At 41.7% G+C, this 19,517-nt stretch overlaps 1 protein-coding gene across 1 annotated transcript in view; it reads right to left on the reverse strand.

The window, feature by feature from the left end:
* The window catches only part of PTPN21 (protein tyrosine phosphatase, non-receptor type 21), a 78,906-nt gene that overhangs the window by 55,491 nt on the left and 3,898 nt on the right, over positions 1-19,517 (reverse strand). Inside the window, 1 exon segment of the mRNA XM_003356769.4 lies at positions 18,973-19,353. Within this exon segment, the coding sequence (XP_003356817.2) occupies positions 18,973-19,152 (180 nt within the window). The 5' untranslated portion in view covers positions 19,153-19,353.

A 19,517-nucleotide genomic window follows, 5' to 3' on the forward strand; every position in this document is an offset into this window, starting at 1 on the left:
AAATATAGAGAGTTTTGACAAAAGAGTACTCCTTGATTATTAGGTGACATTAGTTATGAAGAGTGCTTCATTTTCCAAATATGGTTAGAAAAATCCCTTATTTTATAGTACTTATTTTAAGTACTATAGCTTTATAGTACTTAAGCTTACTGTGGTTCCATTACTTCACTTGTAAATTCCACCATACTATTTCAAAGCCATGAAAGATATTTCAGTCTGTGCTATTTGAGGAAGAGCTATTCTTTCTATTTCCTGCAGTTCCCACAACTGCCACTACTAGCACCTTGCAATGCCAAGAGCACAGGCTGATGGTACAAAGGCTTGGCTTCTGTATCCTGGCTCCACCACTCACCAGCTCTCAAGCAAGTCACTTCCTCACGGAGTCATAGCTTATCCGTGGGGAAAATAACACATACCCTACCTTCCTCAAAAAGCTGTGGTGAAGTACTTTCTAAGTTATAACTGTGCTGGCAAAACTTCAAAGTACTTGTGATATTTGCTATGCGTACATAAATTCAGCAGATAGAATCTCTTCAGGTGTGTCTGAGAAAACACAACAAAACTTGAGTCAAGCATGCATCCTCCTTGAAAATACAACTGTCCAAATCATAGTCAAACTAATGTCTTCCTTTAAAGTTACCAGGATCCTCCAGGTGCCTCTGCACTTTTCTTAGAGTTCAGATTCTTTATTAGCATATATCATCTTCTTTTTATTCCTGCCAAATGTATACAACAATCATTTTATTTCCCCTTTTGATGTCTTAGGTCTCATTAAATGTTGCTTTCGAAATAAAATAAATAAACAAAAGTTACCAGGATCTTTTTTTTTTTTTTAATACAAAAACTCTGATACAGATAGGTTCCATGTGTGCCTTAAATTTCGACTATTACCAGTCACTGCTTGGTCCAGGATATTTTCTCAAAATTAAAAGTCTTCTCTCTAGAACCAAGTTTTGGGGTTATGCATGTCCTATATTGTTTATTGGCTTGGTTTAATTGTAATAAAAGTTCCCCATAGACCAGCGTTTAATAATTGGCTTTTTGGTCTTGAATAATTGGCCTCCCACCACTCCTTTTCTAACTTCCCAGTACCTTTCCCACTGAGAAACTTTGGCTTCTCTTTCTCCACGGCTTTGCCTACCCCCACTAATAACCAAAACAAGCTGACTTGACCTGTGGGAAATTCATTCCAATAGCAGTCTCGCCTTTAAATATCTGAATCTTCTAGCATCTTCTAGATCAATTATCACTGAATAATTTTTATGAAACTTCATTGTCATATGTTTACATTTATCCCTTCCTACTTTTTTCTAATAACAAACATATTAGTAGTTTTCACAGTTATTCAATGATTTCTTTACAACCCTTTAAATGTCCCACAGCTACCCTCCTAAAATTGTACAGATAACTGTGCCTGTTATGCAAACGACGGTAAATACAAAAGTTACACAGCTACCTGGTGTTTCCAGACACAACGTGGTTGACTTATTTTAAACGAACTAACATTTACTCTAAGAATGAGGTGATTTTGATAACTGCCTTTCTGTTCAGAGGGGAAAAGAGTTGACAAATGTTAGAGCTTGGGTAAAAGGTGCAGTGCCCCAAGTCGAAGTTGTTGAAAGAGATACCAGTATTACAAGCAGGTCCAAATCCTGTTAGAATGTAAACATTTTCCTAATTCAAGTCATTTCACGTCTACTTATTCTAAGGGTCTCTTTAGTTGTACTATTTTTAAAGCAGAGCAGAGGGACACACAAATTAGCCAGAGGGTTTTTTAAGCCACTGATGCATTGAGTTTGATAAAAGCTAATCCCATAAAAAACTGCAACTATAATTTTATCCTGATGCTTTTCTTAGACTAAGCAGAAGCCAGAAGACTTTTCATCAGGAGAGAGATGAGAGGAGGTAGCACTAGATAAAGCATATCCCAGGCAGAGATCATCTAACAAGAGTAGTTAACAAGTATTAACCTAATTCAAGTCTAGAGCTTACCTCTACACTGTGTGTGGCATAAATAATGAAGCATTGCACTTCTTCCTTTGGACAGATAGTGTGCTGGTCACAAGGCCTCAAAGCAAACAGTAATTCTTTTTCTTCTGTTTAATTTCAATCCATTTTCTTCTGTTGTTGGTCAATTAATATATTATCTATTTTACAGTCAAGGTTGTAATATATAATATCACTGTATGCTACACATATGAGGAGTCAAGATATCAAAAGTACATCTTAGTCTTGAAACTATTCTGAAACTTCTTAAACTGAAGCTCAAGTAGCTGAAGTTTGCAAATGGCCAGATTTTATTGTTGTTGGGGCATTTAACTTTCAGGAAAAAACTGAAACGGTAAGCCAGTGTCTTGAAAGAAAGTCCAGTGCATGAATTGAGATCATAAACTGCAATAAGATGCTGTGAAGACACAAGGATCCTGAAACACAGTAAGATCCTTCTTCATAAAATATAGCGCACTTTCTAGAGTACCCGCTGTGATACAGCAGGTTAAGGATCTGGCATTGCCTGTGTGTCAGCGTGGGTTTTCTCCCCAGCCCTGGCACTGTGGGTTAAGGATATGGAGTTGCCACAGCTGTGGTACAGGTCTCAACTGTGGCTCCAACTGGATCCCTGGCCCTAGGAACTTCCATAGGCCTCAAGTGCAGTCAAAACTAAAAAAAAAAAAAACCAACAAAAAAAGCTGTATATTATACATACACACACACATATATACACTGCACTCTCCTTTCTTTTTTTTGGCTGCCCCTGCTACATATAGAAGTTCCTGGGCCAAGGATCGGATCAGAGCCACAGCTGCAACCTATATTGCAGCTGTAGCAATTCTGGATCCTTAACCCACTGTGCTGGGCCGGGGAACCCCACCTGCAACCTGGAGCTCCTGTTGTGCCACAACAGGAACACCTACACTGCACTTTCCAAGAAAAATGGGCTAATGTCTTAGAAAGATTCATCTATTCTTTCGGTGAATACTGACTGAATACCTACTATATGTCAAACACTGTTCTGGGTGGTAGGGTTACAGCACTGAACAGAAGAACACAATTCCTGCCCTCAAGTACTTACATGCCAGTAAGAGGAGAAAGACAAGCCAAATTATGTGAGAAGTCAGATGTTGGTAAGGGCTATGAAAAAAAACAGTCAAGACACCAACATCATATGCTATCACTTACATGTGGATCTAAAAAATGGCAGAATGAACTTTGCAGAACAGACTTTGAAAAACTTATGGTCTCCAAATGACACAGGTTGGGGGGGTGAGGGGATGGGCTGGGGGTTTGGGGTGGAAATGCTGTAAAACTGGGTCGTGATGATCATTGTACAACTATAAATGCAATAAAATTCATAAAAAATAAAGAAATAATTACTGGTAAATCCAGAAAAAAAATAGTCAATTATAAGATTAATATCTAAAGTTTTTAAAGAGTAAGCTAGAAGGAAATGGGAAACTTTAGTATTTACAACATTGCACTAGGCAAGAATGATGTTACTGCACACACGTTCAACATCAAAAGCTGCTCTTCTCTATTTGGTGCTACGATGTAAAAGGTAGTTTTGTTTAGGAACCAAAAAATAGCGGCTTGGGTCACTGCTATGACGTCGGTTCGGTTCCTGGCTTGGGAACGTCCACATACCACAGGTGTGGCCAAAAAAAAAATAAGAAAGAAAGAAAGAAAGAAAAACAATCTAATCAGTATCTATTGCCTAAAAGAATATTACCCAGGGAGTTCCCGTCATGGCTCAGTGGTTAAAGATAAACCAGCCTCCCATTCTTCAGTCACTTTAGTTAACTAGTTTGTTCTATTACAGGCCCGTAACTTACATCTCATTTCAAGAAATGAATTAGATAGATTTCTCTTTATTCAAATACCCTAAATTTCAGCTTTCAGGGGCTTGCTTATTAAGATTAACTGACAAATGCCTATGTTTCAGGAAAATGGATAAATCATAGCTGTTCTCTTTTTATTGGGAGGCCAGTGGAAAAAAAGACAAACTCAGCCAAAATAGGCCCATATTCCAGTTTTTATATTTCAATGAAGTCCCAGGAAAAAAAATTTTTTTAAGGTTTCTTGAATGCAGGTTAGGTATCAATCCTATCTTACCTCACCAAAGACAGTACTGTGAGCAATATTTTTAGAAGTTGTTAATTGTACAATGTGAAAATGAAGAGATGAAATGAGTCCTTTTAGAAACAGCTGCTTATTTTTCTGACATGCACTGTTGTTGTTGTTGTTGTTGCACCTGCAGGATGCAGAACTTCCCAGGCCAGGGATCAAACTAATGCCATAGCAGTGACAATGCCAGATCCTTAATCCACTGAGCCACAAGGGAACTCCTGGCATTCACTTTTGTCAGGTGAAAATTATAGCTCATTCATATTACACAGAAATAGTTATGATGTTAGGAGAGGAAGGCCATAAATAGATAAAGGGAATTAGAAAGAGGATTTTAGAACTATTAATGAATGTGGGTCTTAATACATTTCAAGAAAGAATCAAGAAGTTCCTTGGAGTTCCCATCATGGCTCAGTGGTTAACGAATCCGACTAGGAACCAGGAGGTTGCGGGTTCGATCCCTGGCCTTGCTCAGTGGGTTAAGGATCCAGCGTTGCCATGAGCTGTGGCGTAGGTTGCAGGAGCGGCTTGGATCCCACGTTGCTGTGGCTCTGACATAGGTCGACGGCTACAACTCCGATTCAACCCCTAGCCTGGGAACCTCCATATGCTGAGGGAGCGGCCCAAGAAATAGCAAAAAGACCAAAAAAAAAAAAAAAAAAAAAGAGAGATTATTACCCAACATATTCTCCATTGCCTTAAAAAAACAAATACAGCAGCTCCACTGTGCTTAATCTGACTAGACTTGAAGATTATAAAATCAAGGAAATCACTTTCATGGTTAAAATTCTAAAGAGATACACATGAAAAAACTCATAGACCTCTGTTACTTTTTTTTGGTCTTTTTGTCTTTTTAGGGCCGCACCCTCAGCATATGGAGGTTCCCAGGCTAAGGGTCAAATTGGAGCTGTAGCCACCAGCCTACGCCAAGGCACAGCAACGCTGGATCCAAGCCACATCTGCGACCTACAGCACAGCTCATGGCAACCCCAGATCCTTAACCCACTGAGTGAGGTCAGGGATCGAATCCATGTCCTCATGGATACTAGTCAGGTTCATTAATCAGGGAGCCATGATGGGAACTCCTGAATTCCCTTTTAAACCATGCTCCTCAAAAAGATCAAGGTGTGGGGGTACGTAACTCAGTATTTTTTAATTAAGTGTCATTATACCAGTTACACTTTATTTGAAAAAGTGCTACTTAAAAACACATAAAAGGAGTTCCTACTGTGGCGCAATGGGTTAAAAACCCGACTGCAGTGGCCCAGATCACTGCATAGGTACGAGTTCGACTCCCAGCCTGGTGCAGTGAGTTAAAGGATCTGTCATTGCCACAATTAAAGATGTTGGTTGCAGCTGTGGCTCAGATTCAACCCCTGGCCCGAGAACATCCATATGTCTCAGGTGCAACCATTAAAAAAAGACATTTTCATTATATTTAAAAGTAGAAGAGGGTGAACTAGCCATTAATATGTATGTGCGATCAAAGATAACAGAAATGACCCTCTATTAGCCAATAGCCAACTATATTCAAGGAATGATAAACATCTCAATGAAAAAAAGACATAAAGGTTAAATGATAGAATCATGACTGCAGAAGAGGAATTAATAGTGGAATAACAATTTACAGTGGCCCTGTCCCCATGCCCATAACTCACAGATGGTGGAACAGAAACACTTCGGTGGTGTGAACTGCTGCAACTGGTGGAAATACACCTGTGTACACAGCCGCTAAACTGCAGTGATCCTGTTCCACCAATAAAGGCAGCAAGCAATTCAATGGGCTCACTGGTTCTACCACTTTTTCTCGTCTGCCTGCAGATTCTGACTCCAGAAGCCCCCACGTTCATCCAACAGCAGTGCAACCAGATCTTGCTTTGGAAAATCTCTCAGCAGGGAACTCTCCTGGGGTGTGTTGCATCAGCCTGTTGCTTCTAACTCTGCTAGGGAACAAGTTCACAAAAGGCTTCCTATGAAACAGCTCTGCCCTCAGCATTTCGGGCATTTCCATCCGTGTCCTGAGGACTGTCATCACTCATGTTCCTTCTCAGGCTTATCTCTCTTTGCCTGATGTGACTTCAAAATGTTTTAAGCAAAATAAATTGTAGGAATTAAAGTAAAAGATACCAAACCTCAAGAGTACTTTGAAAAATCTCCATCAGATTTGGGAGGCTGCACTATGCCAGGCTGTCCTTAAAGACACAAGCTCCATAGTAAGTCACTTGTCACTAACCCAAGGTTATATATTAGGGGGAAAGATGCTGATCGAGGAGCCTGATGAACTAGTCTCATTGTGGTTTCTGCCACAAAATCATGAACCCATTACTTAACACCTCTGTGTCTCGGTTCACCCACCTATAAAATGGAGATGGAGAGAAGAGGGACCCACTCATAGGACTGCTGGGGATCAGAATAAGCGAAAACATTTGAAGGACTTATAAGAGTGTCTCACATGCAATAAGTGCTCAAATAATATTAACTCCCTATTATCAGAGTTTAAGTCCCATTAAACAGTATAAAATTTCAAATTACGGAGTTCCCGTCATGGCTCAGTGGTTAACGAATCCGATTAGGAACCATGAGGTTGTGGGTTCAATCCCTGACCTTGCTCAGTGGGTTAAGGATCCGGTGTTGCCGTGAGCTGTGGTGTAGGTCGCAGACACGGTTCAGATCCTGCGTTGCTGTAGCTCTGGCATAGACCGGCAGCTACAGCTCCAATTAGAGCTCTAGCCTGGAAACCTCCATATGCCATGAAGCAGCCCCAGAAAAGGCCAAAGGACAAAAAAAAAAAAAAATTTCATATTACATCTTCTACAGTATACAAAATTCTACATTTTTATTTTTTTCATTATAGTTGATTTACAGTGTTCTGTCAATTTCTGCAGTACAGCAAAGTGACCCAGTCACACAGATATACATACATTCTTTTCACATTATCCTCCACCATGTTTCATCACAAGTTACTATGATATAGTTCCCTATGCTATGCAGCAGGATCTCATTGCTTATCCACTACAGATTCAAGAAAATTCTACATTTAAACGCTTCCTTCACTAACAGGACTGTCTCTTTGGCAAATTTTCCTTTTCTTTCTCTTTGTTTCCTTTTAAAACATTATTTTTACGGCCGTATCCATGGCATATGGAAGTCCCTAGGTCAGGGATTGAATCCAAGCCACAACTGTGACCTATGCCAGGTCCTTAAACCTACTGTGCCGGGCTGGGGATCGAACCTCTGCAGAGACCCGAGCAGCTACAGTTGGATTCTTAACCCACTGCACCATAGAGGGAACTACTAAAATAAATTTTTTTTTTTTTTTTTTTTGTCTTTTTAGAGCCACACCTGCATCATATGGAGGTTCCTAGGCTAGGGGTCGAATCAGAGCTGTAGCCGCTGGCCTGTGCCACACAACACCAGATTTGAGCCGTGTCTGTGACCTACACCATAGCTCACAGCAACACCGGATCCTTAACCCACTGAGCAAGGCCAGGGATTGAACCTGAATCCTCATGGATGCTAGTCAGATTCATTTCCGCTGAAACACGATGGGAACTCCAAAATAAATTATCAAAAAATACAACGCTTGGGGAATTCCCTGGTTGTCTAGTGGTTAGGACTGAGCTCTTTCAACACTGTGGCCCAGGTTCAATACTCAGTCTGGGAACTGAGATTCCACATCAAGCTGTTGCATGCTGCAGCAAAAAAAAAAAAAAAAAAAAAAAAAAAAAAAACCTAAAAAACCACTTGGATTGCTTTTCCTTAAGAAAATGGTAATGGCTCAAAGGAAAAGTGGTTGTTGAGGAAAAAGTGCTAAACCTGGAGCTGGAAGACCTAAATTCTGGTTGGGGGCTGTCACTGGCTAGTTGCCAGAATCAGACACTAGAGATGCTGTCATGGACACCAAAGCCTGCACTCTCGGACTGGGTGACAGATATTGTATAAATAATAACATGTCGTTTTAGATACAGTCTTCACTATTAAACATGCTTCATCTTTCTTTCGGTTATCATAGTTTAATATACAACTTAAAGATGTTCTTTTCCTTAAGTCACCATTCAAACATAAATCTGAAATACGTGCCAACAATGAAAGTTAAATATATACCTGTAAAATATGAGTAACTACGGTTCTGATCTGATCCCTGGCCTGGGAACTTCATATGCCATGGGGCGGCCAAAATAAATAAATAAATAAAACCCCACAAAACATGGCTGAGTGAAAATTAAGGTTATTTTCTAGATAATTCACTCCAAACTCTGCAAGGAAGAAAAGATATTATAGTGAATATCCTCATTCTCAGTGGTACAGTTCTGAACTTAATTGGCAGACTTAATGATAACAGCTTGAGTCATTTTTCTCCAGTCCATTTGCCCTCAGCAAATTATTCCAACTAATGAACACATTTACAGGATGAAAAGAAAATAGAAATGGCTCAAGAAAAATAACTCCACACTAAAAATAAGTGTCCTGCATCAAAGACACTGCCCATCTTTGGTCCATTCCAGCCCTGAGATGATGGGAAGAAGAAGGAAGTCAATTACACTCAGGGTTAAATTAAACATATGTCAGGCATCTAGTACTGTGCTAGGCACATGGTCAGTACCCAATAAGAACCTACTGTTACTATCGCATGCAACTATATCACATATGAAAGAAATAAAATCCTGAGAAATCAAGTTGCTTTCCACACAGCCAGTGGGCAGGGATTTGAGCCCATGTGCACCTGGCACCAAAACCTCACCTTGTTGCCTATAAAACCCTGCTTTGCCAACGGCAGTTGAATTTGATGGGACAAAGTTCAATCTGCTAAAAGTTCAGCTGACACCAAAATTAATTTATCAGAGTTCCCATCATGGCTCAGTGGTCACGAACCCAACTAGTATCCATGAGGATGTGGGTTCAGTCTCTGGCCTCATCCGGTGGGTTAAGGATCCAGCATGGCTGTGAGCTGTGGTGTGGGTCACAGACACTGCTGGGATCCTGCATTGCTGTGACTGTAGTGTAGGCTGGAAGCTGAGGCTCTGATTCCACCCCTAGCCCAGGAACTTCCCAACAAGAAAAAAATAAAATTAACTTGTCAATTCAAAATCTGAGCCACCTAAATAATAGTAACATGACTGAGCAAAGACAAGTTGTTTTTATATTCACAAAGTAACAAGCTGCTGCCACCCAGCAGGAAATTACTTGTGTATCTTTTTAGCCTGCTTAAAGCTTGTTCAAAATAACAGCACTCAGTCCTATTTATAAATCTAAGCACTGCACATCTTTTAGTCATATTAGTTGAATAATCTATATAAAGTGACATAAACTCTTGATAGAAAAGTTATTTCTACAACATGCCACTACTTCTAACGTAGAGCTTGTGAAATGCATGTTTCTTCTCGTGAAATGAACATTTGAAGCTAATTCTTTCAGAACTTAAACTGCATCTGGATATTCTGTCAGTTCATTAGAATTTTTTTTGTTTGTTTGTGGGTTTTTTTTTTTTTTTTTTTTGCTTTTTAGGACTTCATCTGCAGCATATGGAAGTTCCCAGGAGGCTAGGGGTCGAATCGGAGCTGTAGCTGCCGGCCTATGCCACAGACTCAGCAATTCGGGATCCAAGTCGTCTCTGCAACCTACACCACAGCTCACGGCAATACCAGATCCTTAACCCACTGAGCGAGGCCAGGGATCAAACCCATGTCCTCATGGATTCGTTAACTGTTGAGCCACAGTGGGAACTCTTGGAAGATAAATTCAAGTGACATTCATTTATGAACAAATTGTCTGGAGAACCAAATAGGACAATATTTGCTAAACCAGCATATTGTTAAGACAGTGATCTGTCTTGACAGTAATTCATAAAGCAAAGGCTTAATGAATAGGAAAGAAAAAACCATGCTCAGGTAAGGTGTGAATCTGACAAGAAGGAATAAAGTATTGCACACTCAACAAACTTGATACAGTTAATGCATCAAGGAAGTTTGGGTCATCCATCCATTCACTGGAGAACTGTCACACACCTACCGTTCAGGTGGGGCACTCACGTGCTGTCTGAAAGGCAAGAGGGACATGGATCTACCATCAGAGGTGCAGTGAAGAACCATTTACAACTTCCTCCCTTTCTGCCTTGAAAAGAGATTTCTCCTTAACAGTGAAGTTGTCCAAGTGAGGGAATGATATCCCAAACGGCCTTTCCTGAGATCTACAGAAAAAGCCATTCCATATTTGTGGGGAAGTGGGTGTAAAGTGATACATCAGAGAAAATTATTTTCTCAAAAATAGGAAGGTCGTAAGTGTTCCCATCGTGGCCTAGTGGTAACTAACCCAACTAGTATCCAAGAGGACTTGGGTTCAATTCCTGTTCCTGCTCAGTGGGTTAAGGATCTGGCGGTGCCATGAGCTATGGTGTAGGTGGCAGACACGGCTGGGATCCTGCGTTGCTGTGGCTGTGGTGTAGACTGGCAGCCGCAGCTCTGATTTGACCCCTAGCCTGGGAACTTCCATATGCCATAGGTTCAGCCCTGAAAAGCAAAATAAAAAAAAGGAAGGTCTTCAATTTTTCACACCTTACCATCCTACCACTGTTTTTCCCTCTGGAGAAAGAAAGATTAAGAAGGATCCTGTTAAGCTGAAAGAAGGGGAAAGACTGCCTCATCCAAGAGGCTTCTAGACCCACAGCCTGAGTTTGTAGATGGACTGAAAAGGGAGTGTATCAGAGACCCACCTAAACTGAATGCAAAATTCTGCCTTTTAATCAGATTCTCAAAGAGGTCCATGACACCTATAACTTTCAAAGTTCATGCAGAAGTCTGACAGATAGAGATGCATGGCTCTTTTCGAATTAGCTGTAAGATCACCCAGATCGGCACAACAAATCACCTAATTTTCAGAACTTCAGTTTCCTCGTTTTAGAATGGAAAAGATAATGCCCAGCTCACTGAAGGGATTAAGTGAGATAAGGCACATTAAGCTTCCAGCATGACAGTGTTCACCTACCCATCAGGAGCACAGCAGCAAGCTGTATTAGAAGGAATGAAATCTAAAACCATATACACCAAGAGCAATGACAGAACCTAGAGAGAGCCCCTAAAACAGCACCAGTTCCCCATACATGCCACAATTCACAAGCCTCCCCATTTGAGCAAATTCATGCTTAATTCCATGAGACCACATGATGCAGCAGGCCACTGGTGAGAGAGATTTCAAGAATATCTCTCATGTCTCTTAGGTGAAAAATCCAGTACTGGGAGAAAAGCATCTCAGTCCATTAGCCCTTAAATGTATTAGAAATTGAGCAAAGGCTAAATATTCCACTTCTCTGAGTAAAAAGGTGTCCAAATTCTATATTAACCAGTGTGCTGAGACATTACTTTAAAATGCATAGTATCTCCATGTTTGTAAGTATAGTCCCTCTACTTATTTATAACTAACTAGTTCTTAATTATCTAGACCAAGTAAGAAAAGTAACAGAAAACCTTACAAAAGAACAAAAAAGGGGGGGGAAGGCTCCCTTCATGGCTCAAGAGAAATGAATCTGACGAGCATTCATGAGGACACAGGTTCGATCCCTGGCCTCACTCAATGGGTTAAGGATCCGGCATTGCTGTGAGCTGTGGTGTAGATCACAGATGTGGCTGGGACCCTGGGTTGCTGTGGCTGTGGTGCAGGCCAGTCGCTACAGCCCTGATTTGACCTCTAACCTGGGAACCTCCATATGTGAGGATGCAGCCCCAAAAAGACAAAAAAAATAAAATAAAAAAAGATCAAGGAAAATCCTTGCTCATTTATAATCAAGTTTAGACTCTGGAAAGTTTTCTTTCTCTAGGGAGAGAAGCCAATCTAAGACTAACATATGCTTCAAATGGTCCAATAGAGCTAACTAACTAAAATATTTACTGATCCTTGTCTACATGTCAATCTTACCTGTTTTATAACACACATACCTGAATGAATAACTCGGCCCAAAGGTTAAAACGTTTGCAGGTACTATACTCTTACCTTACACATATTTCAGCTATTTTTAGAGTCCAAATGAAAACAGCTAGTACAGAAGGAAATGCGCATGAAATTCTTGAGGTCTACTCAGATAACAGTCAAGATAAGGTCAGTGGATATTTGGAATACCTAAGACACTAATTTAAAATAAAACACTCAAATGGCCAAGAACACTTTCTAAATTGTGCTTGAGAGTAATGGTTTGCATTAAATGCTTGATTTCTCTCTATTCCAACAAACCCCTTAGCCAAAAAAAATTCCCATCAGCCAGACAACGCTATGAGAAGAATCTGTTCAAAGTTCAGCAAAGAAGTTGACACTCCCCTGACATAGCAATCTTAGCTCAGACAGAACATATTTTCGAAGTATCTCAGAGATGGCCCAAAATGAAAAAGAAATAAAAGTTTAAAGACAAAAAGGCTTTTTTCTACCTGTGCTCAAAGTCTGTAAATGTTCAACTCTCTCCAGGAAATAAAATCATACAGCAAATAAAGGCTGGCTTAACTGAACTATGGTCTGTGCTTATCTAAATTCAAAACAAGAACCTTAATTTTTAAACTAAGTAGACATTCAGCAACCATGGTACAAGGCACTATTCCAGACATTGGTGATACAACAGACCTACTGTGACAGAGCTTACATTCCAAAGCTTAGAAACTTGACACAGGTGATGTAGTTCAAAAACAATTTTAAAAACATTTTCTGGGAGTTCCCATTGTAGCTCAGCAGGTTAAGGACCTGACCTTGTCTCTGTGAAGATGCAGGTATGATCTCTGGCCTCACTCAGTGGATTAAGGGTCTAGCATTGCCATAAGCTGTGGCACAGATCACAGACGCAGCTCAGATCTGGTGTTGCCAGATTCAACCCCTAGCCAGGGAACATCCATATGCCACAGGTGTGGCCATAAAACAAAAAAAAATAATAAAAACATTAAGAACATTTTTTGAAGATCTGTGATAAACCACAACAGAGTATCCAAACATCAAAGCCTATAATCGTAATTTTAAAATGAGAGGCCAGGAGTTTCTGTCAAGGCTCAGTGGAAACAAATCTAACTAGTATCCATGAGGACACAGGTTTGATCCCTGGCCTGGCTCAGTGGGTTAAGGATCCAGCCTTGCCGTGTAGCTGTGGCGTAGGTCACAGACACGGCTCGAATCTGGCATTGCTGTGGCTGTGGTGTAGATCACAGATGTGGCTGGGACCCTGGGTTGCTGTGGCTGTGGTGCAGGCCAGTCGCTACAGCCCTGATTTGACCTCTAACCTGGGAACCTCCATATGTGAGGATGCAGCCCCAAAAAGACAAAAAAAAACAAAATAAAAAAAGATCAAGGGAGTTCCCGTCGTGGCGCAGTGGTTAACGAATCCGACTAGGAACCATGAGGTTGCGGGTTCGGTCCCTGCCCTCGCTCAGTGGGTTAACGATCCGGCGTTGCCGTGAGCTGTGGTGTAGGTGTGCTAAAGCTCCGATTTAACCCCTAGCCTAGGAACCTCAATATGCTGCGGATGCAACCCTAAAAAGACAAAAAATTAAAAAACAAATAAATAAATAAAGCTAACACACGATGTATCATAGCAGAAACACAAAAAAAGTTATCTTCAAAAAGTTTCCAGGATTTTAAAACATCCCTGTTACCTAACTGGATATAAAAACTTAAAAACTCCAACCAAATGTAAATTTGCGCTGAATAAGGACATTAAGATGAAGGAAGATGCACCATGTAAGAAATAATACTTTCAATTAATCTAATTAAAACCCATAACAGCATAATAAAAATGTGATTATCGAATGTAATATAGTAAAAAGAATCCTTGGGGAATTCCCACTGTGGCACAGTGGGTTAAACATCTGGCATTGCTGCAGCTGTGGTGCAGGTCACAGCTGCAGCTTGGATTTGATCCCAGGCCCAGGAACTCCAATATGCCACAGTTTCAGCCTTAATAATAAAAAAATAAAGAGAATTATTGAGGAGTTGCTGCTATGACACAGTAGGTTAAGAATCTTACTATAGTGGCTAAGGAGGCACAGGTTCAATCCGTGGCCCCGCTGGACAGTGAGTTAAAGGATCCAGTGTTGCCACAGGTGCAGCGTAGGCTGCAGCTGTGGCTCAAATTCAATCCCTGGCTTGGGAACTTTCACATGCCAAAGGTGCAGCTATAAAAAAACTGAAAATAAAAAAAAAAAAGAATTATTGAAAAAGGTACACCGTAAGGAAAAAAAATATAAACCCATAATCCAAAATTTCATTCAAAAAATTTTTTTGTTGTTTAAATCCTAGGGGTGAGGGAAACAACAGAGCAGGAAAACCTACTGAAGCTGTGTGTGAGGACAATGAGGCAATGACATTGTACAAATTAATTTCGGCTATCATGAAAATAGAGGTTTAACCATGACTGCTAAAATTACAATGCTATAGTAAAATTTTACGTTTAGTAACGTCAGGAGTTCCCGTCATGGCTCAGTGGTTAACAAATCTGACTAGTTGCGGGTTCAATCCCTGGCCTTGCTCTGTGGGTTAAGGATCTGGCGTGGCCCTGAGCTGTGGCGTAGGTTGCAGATGTGGCTCGGATCCTGCGTTGCTGTGGCTCTGGCATAGGCTGGTGGCTACAGCTCCGATTCAACCCCTAGCCTGGGAACCTCCATATGCCACGGGAGCAGCCCTAGAAAAGGCAAAAAGACAAAAAAAAAAAAAAAAGTTTAATAATGTCAGAAGTGCAATGACCAGTGGCCACTATATTTGTTTGTACTATAGGAATGTTTTATAAAACAAGCATGTATTCTTTTATTAAAAGGAAGAAACAAAGATATTTACAAAAGTAAGAAAAGAGTTCACTTGAAGAAGTCAGTCACCACAAGGTGGAAATGGGAGTCACAAATAACAGGGCTGAAAAATAACACTGAGGGTTTCCTAAATGCCAAGTCCTCTGCCAAATGTTTCACATTTCAGATGGAATCCTCACAACTGTCAAACAGATACTAGCATCTCCCATTTACAGATGAAAAACCACTGGCTTGGGCAATTACATATGCCCAAGGTCACACAGCTGGGTGAGGGGCAGTGCTGGAATTCAAACCCAGGTATTTCTAATCCAACTGGTAAACGCCTTAACCACTCTGTTAAACAGCCTTCTCGAGAGGCAAATAGAGGCTGTGCTCACCCTTGAACGAACCAGAAAGTAAACCCAGACCAGAGGAATGTGTCTCGTCCCAAAGGCAGTAGGTATGGTTTCCCTTCTGAAGATCGGTAAGGTTTTCTGGGCAACCTCCCTTCTCTGACTCCATGCTCACCCAACAATTTCTGGTTTTCTCTGGCTCCCACATGGCCTGCTTAGAGAGAGATCACGGCCTGGCCAGAGGGCACACATACTTGAGGTCTTTAGTGATTCCATATCTCAAGGTAAATTACTAAACCTGCATCCTGGCTTTACAAATTCCCAAAGAGCTGGGGTGAGGCAGGTCTTACGCTCTGATACATTAGGTTTTTGAAGCCTGGCCATCTCACTCTAGACTGTGATAGTCTTTCAAGGACATGCTGCCCCATGGGCATGGTCGTGCCCAGCTGACACACTCATCTCACCACCTCCATCAAACCTCTATAACATATGTTTTCACAGTGAGGAAGTTTTCTTAATTCCCCTTATATTCTATAAAGATTTCCAGAGGCTCTCTTGAAAAAGTGTTATGAAACCCAATGAATGACATGCAAGGAATTTCAACAGCTCTTGAAGGCTATTGCTATAATGAACAGCAACATTTTCCAGCCAGAGTCATTTTCTTCCCATTTTTAAAAGTCACTTTCCACGGTTCCAATACAGTGGATTTAGAAAAAAGTTAACGATCTAAGTTAACTATCTTAGATATAAACATTAACATTTTGGGTTTTAGTTCCTATTTCACACAGCCAAAACACTGTGAAGACTAAGAAACATTTAGCCATACATTCAGCTTAAGAAATAAAATACTACCCATATAGTTGAATCTGCTGGTTGCAGCATATTAATGGTATTATTGGATAGCCCTTATAATTGTCTTTACAGAAGTGAAACGGTATTCAACTAAGCAAGGAGAGATTTGTCCCCCCAGCTTAAATGTGGGCAGTAGCAAAGCTTATTATCAGCCAAATCTACAGTTATGGCAACTGTGAGTCTGCTTGATGGAAGAATAGTACAAGATAACATATCACTATCTCTAGGCATAAATCTCTAAGCGATGTATGGACACCAACTAAAACAGGTGTTTTCCTGCCTCAGATGATTTCTGAACAGTCACTGGGTAAGATTAGGCCTGGGCCTAAGCCATCTGTTTACATGCAACAGAGCTGAGCTTCCGGAGCTTTGAAAAGCTTGCTATACAAACTTTCTCACCATGACTGTCATTAAATTTTGGAAATGCTGGGACAGCCTGTCTGAGAGCAAGGCATTTTCGAGGGACCACACCTGTTCCCACTTAAAGTACTCCTTCTTTCTGTTAAAAATCAGTCTCGGGGAGTTCCTGCTGTGGCTCAGTGGTAACGAACCTGACCAGTGTCCATGAAGATGCAGGTTCGATCCCTGGCCTTGCTCAGCGGGTTAGGGATCTGCCTTTGCCATGAGCTGTGGTGTAGGCCAGCAGCCGTAGCTCTAACTTATTTGACCCTCAGACTGGGAACTTCCATATGCCCCAGCTGTGGCCCTAAAAAGCAAAAAAATAAGGAGTTCCCGTCGTGGCGCAGTGGTTAACGAATCCGACTAGGAACCATGAGGTTGCAGGTTCAATCCCTGGCCTTGCTCAGTGGGTTAAGGATCTGGCGTGGCCATGAGCTGTGGTGTAGGTTACAGACTCGGCTCAGATCCTGCGTTGCTGTGGCTGTGGTGTAGGCCAGCGGCTACAGGTCCAATTAGACCCCTAGCCTGAGAACCTCCATATGCCGAGGGACCGGCCCTAGAGAAGGCAAACAAACAAACAAAACCCTTCACTTCTCTACTACTTTTAGGACGAGCCTCAACCCTTTAACAAGACCCACTCATTACGTGGCCCCTGCTCTACTGCCTTTCCTGTCCTAACTTCAGGCAGATGACCTGCCTCATGTCTTTGGCCTTATGCTTTTCTTCTGCTGGAAGAGTATTTTTCCAGCCCTTGATAGAACCACCCTCCCCCATCCTTCAGATCCCAGCCCAGACATCACTTGCTATGGGAAGCCTTCCCTATGCTGCTTCCTCTTATTATCGATAGCATCTCCTACTTCCCCTATCATTGCTTGGCCCATCCCCGTTTCTTACCGGTATCAATACTCGAGAGAGCTCCTATTACCTATGTGCTTGGTACTCAACAGGTCTTTAATACTGACTGATCAAATGCTCAGTTCACCAGGGGCATGGTTTATCTATTCCCGACTTTTTTCAAAAACAGCAAGATTTCCCAAGACTATAACCAGGTTCCCTTACCCTAGAACCAGACAGCCAAGACTGGAAGGGATCTAGGTTTGAGTAGAGCCCTTTTTCTTCACAGGCCTTATACAACATTTTCTCTTTTTTTGTCTTTTTAGGACCACACCTGGGGCATACAGAAGTTCCCAGGTTAGAGGTTGAATCGGAGCTACAGCTGCCAGCCACAGCCACAGCAATGTGGAATCCAAGCCATGTCTGCCACCTACACGTGTCAGCTCAAGGTAACGTTGGATCCTTAACCCACTGAACAAGGCCAGGGATTGAACCTACGTTTTCATGGATGCTAGTCAGATTCATTTCCACTGAGCCACGACAGGAACTCCTTACACAGCATTTTAAATTTAAGCTATAGGGAGTTCCTCTTGCGGTGCAGTGGTTAACAAATCCGACTAGGAACCATGAGGTTGCGGGTTTGATCCCTGCCCTTGCTTAGTGGGTTAACGATCTGGCATTGCCATGAGCTGTGGCGTAGGTCGCAGACATGGCTTGGATCCCACGTTGCTGTGGCTCTGGCGTAGGCTGGCGGCTTCAGCTCCAATTAAGACCCCTAGACTGGGAACCTCCATATGCCATGGGAGCGGCCCAAGAAATGACAAAAAATAAATAAATAAATAAATTTAAGCTATTATATGGATACTTAAGGACTCTACAACTTCATACTAACTGGACTTTGAGTTTTCCAGGACAAACCTCCCTATGATTCCTGTAACAGATTCTTAATTATTAGAGCTATGGCTTTACATGCATATTAAATCACACAACCACTCTGAGTATTAGGCACCATTGTTACCCACGGTTCAGATGAGGGAACTGGAGCTCAGACAGGTCACATAACTCACCTAAAGGTAAACAACTAATTGATGAACAAACTAGAACTCAAACTCAGGTAATATGTCTGGAGAAACATGGCTTGGCCTCTGCAAAATAGTCAATGAATGGTGAATGAATGACTGAAGTCAGTAAACAGTACTAGATCAGGATGACCCACTGGAGATTTTACTAGAAAACCAGAACTACTTGGATAATCCAAAATGTATTCCTTGTTTCCTTTTTTTTTTTTAGTAGCTTAAAACAACCACTTCATTTTGCTCGCAATTCTGTGGGTCCGGAATTCAGGAAGGACTTGGCTGAGAGTCAGCTGGGTGGCTGGGGGCTAAAAGGATTAGTCTCCAAGATGGCTTCTCCACTCAGATGCCAAAATGCACTCCTATTCGTTTTTTGATTGCATTTCGTAGGAATAAACACACATTTTCAAAACTCAGGCACTGTTAACTGTCTTATGGGGCACATCCAAGAAAACACCTTTCTGCTCTGTATTATTTCTTGCTCATCCACAATCAGATATCATGTCGAGGGACAAACTCTGAGAACACACAGCATTATTGCAGTGGAGAAGCAAGGAGTGAAACCAGGCCAGAGAAGCCCGCAGTCTTTTTTGGGCTTACCTCCCGCAGCTCCAGTCTTTGGGCCACAGCCTCCAGGCTCTCCTGGCCAGTGCTCTCCACCGACAGTGTGAACTCCACAAACTCGTTGTTGAGCAGCTGGATCCGAGCAACCAGGCAACTCTTGCTGGATACCGTGTAGCGCCGGGTGCGTTTTAGTTTCAATCCAAATGGCAGTGGCATCTTCTTCTCCCTTCAAGAGTGGAGAGGTGAAAAGGGAAAAGCACCACCACCAATCCAGTGGTGATGATGGCGGGAGAAAGTGATCCTGTCCTGTTGGGAGGAGTACTGTACAGTCTCCGGCTGCTCACCCAGCAGCTGCTGCCGCCATTAAAAAACAACTGAGTCTCCAAAGACCAGGTGATGGGAGCACCCACGCCAGTCCTGGGGAAGGAGGAACAACCGGTTAGAGGCAGTAGCAACTCTGGGCTTTTGTTTTTAAAAGTAAAAATCAGTAAAGCTGTATCTATGGAATAAGCGTCCAGCCTCTTCTGGAAGAAATAAGGCTTTAGCAAGATCTGGGAGGCAGTGGGGAAGTATATCATCAG

The sequence above is a fragment of the Sus scrofa genome, chromosome 7 (genome assembly GCF_000003025.6).
Source record: "Sus scrofa isolate TJ Tabasco breed Duroc chromosome 7, Sscrofa11.1, whole genome shotgun sequence".
NCBI classification, from domain to species: Eukaryota; Metazoa; Chordata; class Mammalia; order Artiodactyla; family Suidae; genus Sus; species Sus scrofa.